General features: G+C 39.6%; 1 protein-coding gene across 1 annotated transcript; it reads left to right on the top strand.

Annotated features, from left to right (window-relative positions):
* The first annotated feature begins 5,819 nt into the window (after positions 1-5,819).
* On the top strand, positions 5,820-9,709 carry LOC147411719 (small ribosomal subunit protein uS10c-like). Its single transcript, XM_086451552.1, has 3 exons — positions 5,820-6,115; positions 6,247-6,306; positions 9,224-9,709. Exons 1-3 carry the CDS (start codon positions 5,882-5,884, stop codon positions 9,533-9,535), a joined length of 606 nt encoding a protein of 201 aa, XP_086307678.1. The 5' UTR covers positions 5,820-5,881; the 3' UTR covers positions 9,536-9,709.
* Positions 9,710-10,041: the final 332 nt, after the last annotated feature.

Genomic DNA, 10,041 nt, shown 5'->3' with positions numbered 1-10,041 from the left:
CCTTATTGAATTTAATCTTCTCTTTGACTATTATTTATAATTGTTATATCGAATTAAAAACATGTGAAACCATGGTGATTTTTTTCATAAGGAATATATTAGCATTGAACCTTGTTTGAAAGAGGCATCAAATGTGAGGTCGAGATGAAGATATTTCTAAGGAGGCTTTTTTTTTTTTTGATAAGTGTAATATATTAAATGAAGGAAAAAAGTACAAAGAGGCCGAGGAAGCCTCTAAGAGAGTAACAAGCTAAAAAGAGAACAAAGCATCAAAGACTACATAAAGAATTCCATCTAAAAACGAAATCATCAAAAGTGATCCCCTTGAAATCGATGTTCTGTTTCGCCCAAAGACATAATAAGCCCAAGATCTCCAAGAATATGCCGTGAGAGCTTCTCATTCTATTGTTAAACACCCTGTTATTTCTCTCGTTCCACACCCCCAAGCTATAGCCGAGGGAAGAATAGCCCACATAAATCTTTTCCTGGAAGAAAAGACATTACTGGCCCACCCTTCTAACAACAGGGAATACTTACAAGGAAGGACCCAATGAATACAAAAAAGACCAAGGAATATTGACCAAATTTGGTAAGAGAATGTGCAATGAATTAAAAGATGGTCGACAGACTCCCCATCTCTCATGCAAAGAGGACAACAATTTGTAGTGATCCACCCTCGAGCAATCAAATTGTCCAATGTAAGAATCTTCCCAAGAGAAGCCAACCAAACAAAAAAGGATATTTTAGTTGGAACGAATTTTGACCAAATGATATATCTCAAGGGGGATTGCTCGGCAAAAGGGTTGAGGCACTTAAAAAACGAGCTAACAGAAAATCTCAAGTCTTTAGCCTTCATCCATTCTCATCTATCTTGTTCACTATCATTGAGAGGACACGAGTGCAAAAGGTCAAAGAAAGATATCACATCTGTTAGCTCCCAATCATTAAAGCTTCTCCTAAACCCCAAATCCCAAGTGGAGTTGCTATCGTTGCGAATCAAACACTGCTGAATCGAGCAGTTCTTTTTTGTAGAACAGGCATACAAGGACGGGAATTGAACTGCTAGAGGCGATGTGCCGCACCAACTGTCCTCCCAAAATCTGATCTTATTCCCCGTACCCGCTTTGAATTTAATCCCTTTTTCAAATTCCTCGCTCATTTTCAAAATACCCTTCCAAACACTACACCCGTACGAGCCTTTAGCCTCACCGCTATACCAACTCAACCTCTTTTCCCCGTACTTTGCTACAATGACACTCCTCCACAATCAACCCCTTTCTTCCCCAAACCTCCAAAGTCATTTCCCTAGAAGTGCTCTATTAGCAAGTCTAAGACCTCTAATCCCTAACCCCCCATCCTTCTTGGGCTTACAAATAACCTTCCATCTAACTAGGTGATACTTCCTCTTACCACTCTTGTCATTCCATAAAAAGTTCCTCATAAGCCTTTCCAATCTGATTTCAACCGACTTAGGGAGCGTGAACAGGGATAGGAAGTAAACCGGGATACTCGTCAATGTGTTTTTAATCAAGGTAACTTTCCCTCCTTTGGATAGGTACTTGGCCTTCCATGTACTCAATCTTTTCTCCATTCTCTCCAACACCCTTTCCCAAATTTTGATGCTATTGTAGGGTGCTCCCAGCGGTAATCCCAGATAAGACGTAGGTAAAACATCATGCCCACAGCCTAAGGTAGCAGCCATCAAATGCATATCATTCACGTTTCCCACTCCAAAGAGCTTGCTCTTATGCAAATTGATATGTAAACCAGAAATGGCCTCGAAGCAGCACAAGAGGACCCGTAATACCCGCACCTGATCTCTCGAATGATCCAGGAAAACCAAGGTATCGTTCGCAAATTGTAAGTGAGAAATCAACGGTCCATCGTTTACCCTAAACCCCGAAAGCCTTCCTAGTTCCACTGCTCTCCTAAACAATCTACCCAGAGCTTCTGCAACAATAAGGAACAAGAACGGAGACAGCGGGTCTCCTTGCCTCAAACCTCTCAATCCCCTAAAAAAACCAGCTGGGCTCCCATTGACAAGAATCGAATAGGACACCGTAGTAACACATTTCATAATCCAACTAATCCATTTTGCCCCAAACCCCATTCTCCCCATCATATATTCCAAAAAGTCCCAACTCACATGATTGTATGCCTTTTGTAAATCTATTTTTCCAATCATCCCCTCTTTCTTTTCCTTGATCCTCGAGTCAAGACATTTGTTAGCCATCAAAACTCCATCCAAGATTTGTCTTCCCCTTATGAAGGCCCCTTGTTCATCCTCGATAATGTTGGGGAGGACTATTTTCAACCTCGAGGCTAACACTTTAGATATAATCTTATACACCGAGCCCACCAAACTAATAGGTCTGAAATCACTCAACTTATCCGAACCGACTTTCTTGGGAATCAAGGCCACGAAAGTACTATTGAGACTGTAATCCATGCAATTCTTGTCTTGTAATTCTTTGATCACTTTCATGAAGTCTTTAGCAACGACATCCCAGCAATGTTTGAAAAACTCCATAGTGAAACCGTCTGGCCCCGGGGCCTTGTCCCCACTCATAGAGAAAAAAACTGATTTAACCTCTTCCTCTTCGATTTGTCTTTCCAACCAATCCTTATCCTCTTGACTTATCGCATTAAACTCTAGGTTATCCGGTTGGGGTCTCCGTGGTTCTTTTTCTTTGTACAGATCTTTGTAGAAATTCACCACACCTTCCCGAATCTCATCTTCTCCCACCACCTCGATATCCTTAATGGAGAGCTTATCAATCTGATTACTTCTTCTATGGAGGTTAGCAATCTTGTGAAAATTTTTTGTATTATTATCCCCATCTTTCAACCATTTGACCCTCGACTTTTGTTTCCAACTTATCTCCTCCATGAACGCCGTTCTTTGAAATTTTAATTTCATTTCCATTCTTTTACCTCTTTCTTCAGCATTCAAATTTCCTTCTTCCTCCTTTTTGTCCAATATATCAATTTCTGACATGATCTCCTTCTTTTTTACTTCTATTCTCCCCAGAACCTCCTTGTTCCAATCCTTCAGTTTTTCTTTCATGAACTTCAACTTATTCTTAAATACATATCCCGGACTACCTCTGAAGGAACACTCATTCCACCATTCCCTGATAAGATCTAAGAAGTTTGGATGGACTAGCCACATGTTTTCAAATCTGAACGGCATTGGGTGCTTCCTAGGATAACCCGCTTCCAAGAAGATAGGGGTGTGGTCAGATGCTGGGCTAGGACTGGCCGAATGGATGACATTATGGAACTTCTCCTCCCACATATTATCGACCAAGAACCTATCTAATCTAGACATCCTAATGTTACCTTGGTTATTGGACCAAGTGAATCTTCTACCCAAAAGAGGAAAGTCTATCAAACAATGATTGCTAATAAACTCGTTGAAATCTCTCATGCCTTTGGAAATATTCGAACCCCTATTCTTCTCATGGGTAAACCTGGTAACATTGAAGTCCCCACCCAGCACCCAAGGTTTATCCCAATATCCCGCAATATCTTCCAACTCCTCCCAAAATTGTTTTCTCTCCCTGTTAATGGTTGGGCCATAGATCCCGGAAAGTACCCACTGAAAATCTTCATCCCTCTTGTTACATAAAATTGAAATTGAAAAAGCCCCTACCAAATGTTCAACCACTTGTATCCATTCTTTGTTCCACATCATTATAATTCCCCCAGAAGAACCTAACGCGGGGAAGGCTAGCCAGTCTATATTTCTTCCCCAAATTTCCTTGATGATATTATCGTCACAATTGGCTAGTTTCGATTCTTGCAGTGTAACGATGAGGGGGTTTTTACTTCTAATAAAAGCTTTCACAGCCGCCCTTTTCCTCTTGTCTCCCAACCCTCTCACATTCCAAGATAAAATTTTTAGCGACATCGGATACCAAAACATAACCCAAGCCATCCTATGGAAACCTATTTCTTGTCCAACCTAGCCGAATCCTTATCCACTCTTGGTCTTTGTAAGCTCCTAGTCATTTCCAACGGGGCGACCACCACCAACTCATTATTCATTCCGTCTCTAAAACTTCGGATCTCTTGTATATTCTTGAGTTCTCCGTGCTCAATCTTATCCTCCACTCCGTACTCTTTGTTGATGTGTCTGAATTCCTCCTCCAACTTAGTTCTATCTCGCGAATCCCCTACAACTACTCTTAAGATCAAAGAGAACTCTCTATCCTCTGTTTCTGAAACTAAACCAAACTCCTCTGCCAGATTTAGAGCTTTACTGGCTAACCACTCCACCGTTTCCAATTTTGTCCTAACTATCCCTTCCTCACTCGTTTCTGTTAGTGACTCACCCGTATCTCTTACAGCCCAATATCCATCATTATACGCCTCTGTCCAATTAACAATTTCCACCTCCCCTGGTTTCTGGGTATAAGTTAATGGTTCAAGAGATAATTGACCGATATCTTCCCTGTCCTCTCTTCTTCCTGCCTCTTCTCTGACATGCTCACTGGATTTCTGGGAATTGACAAAGGTTGCGGACAATCGAAACCTGTTCAAGGAAAGAAAGCCACAAGGAACGAAAACCGAGACATCCAAAGAAGATAACAAAGATTCTAACGCACAAGATACTTGAACAATAGATAAGGAATGCTCATCGGGGTACCTGGATAGTACCTGTTGAAGAGTGAATGGGCCAATAGACTCTCTAACCTTTAAAGCTCTCGGGCTAAGATTCTCTCTGTTGCTATTGTGATTCTGGAACTTCCTGGATATTGCCAAAGATCATTTCGAAGTCTATCCCAAATTCTAGTAACCGCTATAACATGATGCTTGGACTGCTTATTTCTACATTTCATCTGTTTATCTGTTTCTGGTATCGCCAATATCTGTTCTTCCTCTCTCAATAGATTTCCTGCCCAGACCTTCTTCTTGTAACTCAAAATGGAGAGCCTTGACTCAGATTCTGGTGTCTGATCACCCCTGTCCCCTTCTGCCACTTGAGCCTCTGCTGGTGTAGAGTGATCTCTAATATTCGTGACCTCTGAATTTTGAGTCCTCTGAGTTCGATAGAATACCAAATCGGCTTCGGTATCCTCTAAATTACCACCTGCTGATTTCCCTTTCCCTAGGGGCGAACAAGGGTTGCCCTGTCTCTCCTCAAGCTTCTTATCGATTTCCGTCATTTCCTGTGCTGGATAACTTGAAGGTAATATCTCTGATTCTTCTCTCGTCCTGTGCTGTGAAGATGAACTATAGAAATCTCTCAATACAACCCTACGGGCTGGGTTTTTGCTTCTCTTCGTTTGAACCTTAAAGCCCAGGCCCCTTTTATGAACTCTTATCTGATTGAGCAAACAAGAATCCCACTTAGACTTCGTGGGTTTAATAACTCCCCCATGGGCCTGCTTGTCTCTCAGCCCACCCCTCTTTTGTATCTCTAATGGGCCACCCCGGGCCTTAACAGCGGTAAATATTGATTTGGGCTTCTTGTATGGGCCTGTTTCTTTCTAAGGAGGCTTTAAAACATAAATTTCTAAGAAATTTTACCAATCCTCCAAGCCTCAAGCATGCGTCGAACCTGATTAAGGTCTCAATAAGGTTTTTTATTAGGCAAATCCCAAATTAGTGTACTGTTGCTAATTCTCACTTGGTTTGACTTAAGGACATCTTTTATTTTTAAATGACTATAATACCCCCACATTTGCAAATTATCTTGTGAATAGAGATCGTTTCTCCAATGATGCTGGACAGTAATTGGAAATATACAACTTCGCTGTCCATTTCATAGAGCAAAGTTTTTCTCTCACACGTCAGCTACTCTCGACTTGCTCGACATAGAGCTTCGGATAACACTTCATAATAAAGCTCTTTACAGTTTACAGAGAGAGCTCTAATGGCTATCTCTTCAATCTCTGCAACTCTTCCGATTCATCCACTCTGTAACTCCTCCATTTCCGCTGCACACAAACACCCATTCATCTTTTTTCCATCAAATGTTTCAAAGCTACAACCCCTAAAATCCACACGGTCTTCCAGAATTTTTGCTGCACCAGAGCTTCTGGAATCTGAAGAAAGCCGAGAAACACTTCCTGAAACCCTAGAAGGACCCGATTCAACCACCTTTGAGGTTAGTATTTGCATTTGTTTGTGCTTGCTATCGTGCTGGAAATAAGTTTGCTTTTTATTAAATTATCTTAGGTTTTGGTGCAATAGAAAGATTGATAAAAAAAATTCCTTATTTTTTGGGGGGTATTTTAGATTGGTGGATCTGAAACTCCAGGAACTTCTTCGATTGCTATAGGTGCAGATGTCGACAAGGTATGGAATTTTCTTCTATTTCTAGTTTGTGTGCATTATTTATTTGCTGAGAATTTTTCATGAACTAATTAGATTAGTTGACCAATTAAACGAAAAATCAATTGTTGGTTTGGGTTTGGAAATTCTTGTATTTGGTATTTTGTTTAAATTGCATTGTGAGTAAGATTACCTGATCATTATCGTCTTCGCCTTATCCCAACTACTGGGGGTGGGCAGCATGAATTTTGGACTGTCATCATAATTTATGCCTTAATTCTGAAGTATGGATGTGGAGAATTTGATACAAAAAATCTTTTTTTATTCTCCCCATTTGGTTAGTTGTGGGTAAATGGGTAGTCAACTTAATGAAGCACCTTTTGATTTTGTTTTAACATGCATTAGGAAACTATGTATGCTTTGGTCGATAAAACAATCTTTTTAATAGGTATCGATAAAACAATTTCAAGGACCTCTCCACTTTAGTGCAGAACTTGGTTCATAATATAATTACTTAATTCTCCTACGATAGAAGTATGTTGTGGTCTATCTTGGTAACTCTCATCTCAATTTTTATGCCCTAAGGTGTTATTTCGTGCAAGGAAAATGAGGGGTCAGAGTACTGGTTGGTAGAATTGTTCCGAGGGTCAGAGGAAAGAAATGGGTTTAATTGAAAGTTGTGCTGTTAGAGAGAAGTTGGTAGTTTATTTATAGTTTCTATGGGTTATGATACAAAGAGAGGCACTAGTGAGCAACTAGTTGACTGAGTTAATGGGCGTCATTAGAGGAACTTAAGGTTGCCCACCACGAGCCAATCCCATACCCACTTATGCTTGTGAACTGAAGGCCAAGTCTTTATTTATTTATTTATTTTTTACCAACTTATGGTGAATGTGTTTTTCAGAGGTGGAAACATAATTTTGGAAGATAATAAGTTGGATGATTTACTATGCGGATTAGTATCCCAACTTCTTATAGATAGAAAAGTCATATAATAGGATAGTCCTAGCAAGTAGCTAGAAGGCTAAGTTCTATGTGGCTCACTAAGGGCATAAAAGAAATAAAAGTGGATCATGCAAATAGGTGTACATTCTTACATCTTTGAGCAGATAAACAACAACCACAAGGCAACCACCCTTCATCATGCCCACAATCTTGTCGATTGGATTGATGATGAAGAATATGAATAAGTGTGATTTTCTCAGATACAATTCAGTAAACTTTTGCTCAACAACAATACTTGTTGACTTTTGACTTGAGCGTCAAAGTGGTCTTTATAAGTCCACCACCTGACTTCAATTAAAGGGTAACACTGAGAAGGATTTCTGAAGATAATCATTTGAAGTATGCAATTATGATCTAGAAAAAAGATTATATCTCCTCCATACATCTTAACTACACTTGCTAAATTGTTACAACATAATCCTTGCATGTTTTCTTTGTTTAAATGAGAGCTGCACAAACACCACTTAATGATGGAAAATAGAATGTTTATCAACCTTCTTAGATGTCTTAAGAAGGTCGTTGTGCAAAGAAGTGTTTAAAAGAATTCAAAAGTTTTTATCGATTCAATATAGCTTATATATTATTTTCAACCTTGTACCCAACCACTCCGTAATAAGGGTTAGTGAGGACTCCATTTCATTGGGCCTTCTCACTCTACTTGGATTGCACTATCTTACCACAATTTAAATGGTGTATGTTTAGGATCCTATTGTGAGCCGTTTTTTGGGGGGAAACTATTTGGCTCTTTTAACCAAATTATTGTACAAATAACATGCTCAAAGGAAACTTTTTTGCTTCCCATTTCCAAATTAGTGAGACAGTTCACATGGATGTATTATCCATCAAGCACCTCTAGGAGCTCCAACCAAGGACCGACAAAGTAAGGTTTTTACATAAATACTCATTCCCTACCTGAGAGCAATAAGCTCTAACAGGAACTTCTCTAACCCATCCTTCCTTAAAAGGGTTGGAAATCTACCACGGAGTAGTATCCAATATGAATGAACTCTTGTTGAACTTAAGAGATTCCATTCCGCGCACCAACCCCAAATTTGGTCTGCACAGCTTATCCAGGCTTGCATCCCTTCAATATTTTGTAGCTATACTCCTTGGTCCTGTAATATTACAGGTCTCTACTGAAAACCTCAATAATAATTTCCTTGTCATGACTTCTAATCCCCAAACCCTTTTTTGGGGGGTCAAGTATTTTGCAATCCACAAGATAGTACTTTCTCACCTTGATGTACTTTCCCAAAGGAGATCTCTTTGTAACTTCTGCAATGTGATGAAAGCCCTTGTTGAAGTCAAATATGTTGTCAGTCAGGGCAGAGGCTAAACCACAAAAATGATTTTGATCATAGTCAGTCTTACAACCGGTAGTGAAGTACATCTGACTTTTCTTGAAAATGTCTAAATAATTGAATCCCAAAGGTATCATCCAGACGTGTAAACCTTGTTCCATCTAATCATTCAGATTTGTTTTCGAAATTGTTTTTGCGTTTAGTGAATTTTGCATATTTGAATATGGTTCCTGCTATTGCTTTGGGTTGACTAGTCGTTTCACGCAACAGAGGTTCTCGGCACTAAGGTTTCTTGAATTACATGAGTTTTCAAAGAACATTGTAAAGAAAGATTATTGACCTTATTATGTTCTGGTTGGTCAGGTTAGGGCCTGGCTGTTTGTATTCCTATGCATTCGTGTTTGTTGGTGGTGTCATTATTACAATGAATTGCATCACACACACACACACATAATTCATATGGATCCGAGATTGAATACATATGGCTCTTGATTAGGTGATGTTGCCGACCCCAATATTTAAGGCCTAGATCATGATGATGTAGAATATTTTATAATACATATGTGCCTCCTCTTTTTTGGGATTTTACTGCTTTTAATTTATTAGTTAGTGGGAAATGTTGTTTATGTTCCCAGATGGCACCGAAGCAGAAGATTAGAATTAAACTGAGGTCTTATTGGGTGCCCTTGATAGAGGACTCATGCAAGCAGATAATGGATGCTGCAAGGACAACCAATGCCAAGACCATGGGTCCTGTGCCTCTGCCTACCAAGAAGCGTATCTATTGTGTGCTCAAATCCCCACATGTGCACAAAGATGCGAGATTCCATTTTGAGATCCGAACCCACCAGCGCCTAATTGATATTCTTTACCCAACTGCTCAAACAATTGACTCTTTGATGCAGCTTGATCTCCCTGCCGGGGTGGATATAGAGGTCAAACTGTGATCAACCACTACTTTCTACCAGGTTGTTACTTAGCTTCAGTGTTGTTCCTTCAAATTTTCACCTTGTCTGATTGTATTTTTATTAACTATTACCATTCTCGTCAAACAACAGTTGTAGGAAAAGAGCCATTCTTATATTAACATTTTCTATATAAGATCTAAATTTCTTCATAAATGTTGTATAGAGTAAACTTTAGAAAATTTTGACAAAAAATCCTCAAAATGCAGTTTTTTAAGTTCTGCCCGTGTTGTAGACTTAACACAAGATGTGGAGATGGGTGTTTGGCAGCAGGGCCAGCCAGGTTTCTCGCCCTTAATTTTGGCTTAAGGGGAAAGCTCATTCTTGGTGTTAAGTGATCATCTTCAATGAGAAATCTTTTTGTCTCATGTACCCATTCTGGGTATTTGGAGCCATACAGACTGTTAACCTTCCAAGTATTGATCTTTTTTAGTGGATCCACAGTATTTGAATATCCCTTCTTATTTGTTTCCCACCTTTGTTGCGCT

This window comes from Akebia trifoliata, chromosome 1, assembly GCF_017979445.1.
Source record: "Akebia trifoliata isolate Shusen 1 chromosome 1, ASM1797944v1, whole genome shotgun sequence".
Classification (NCBI taxonomy): Eukaryota; Viridiplantae; Streptophyta; class Magnoliopsida; order Ranunculales; family Lardizabalaceae; genus Akebia; species Akebia trifoliata.
This window is presented reverse-complemented; position numbering and strand designations above follow the sequence as displayed.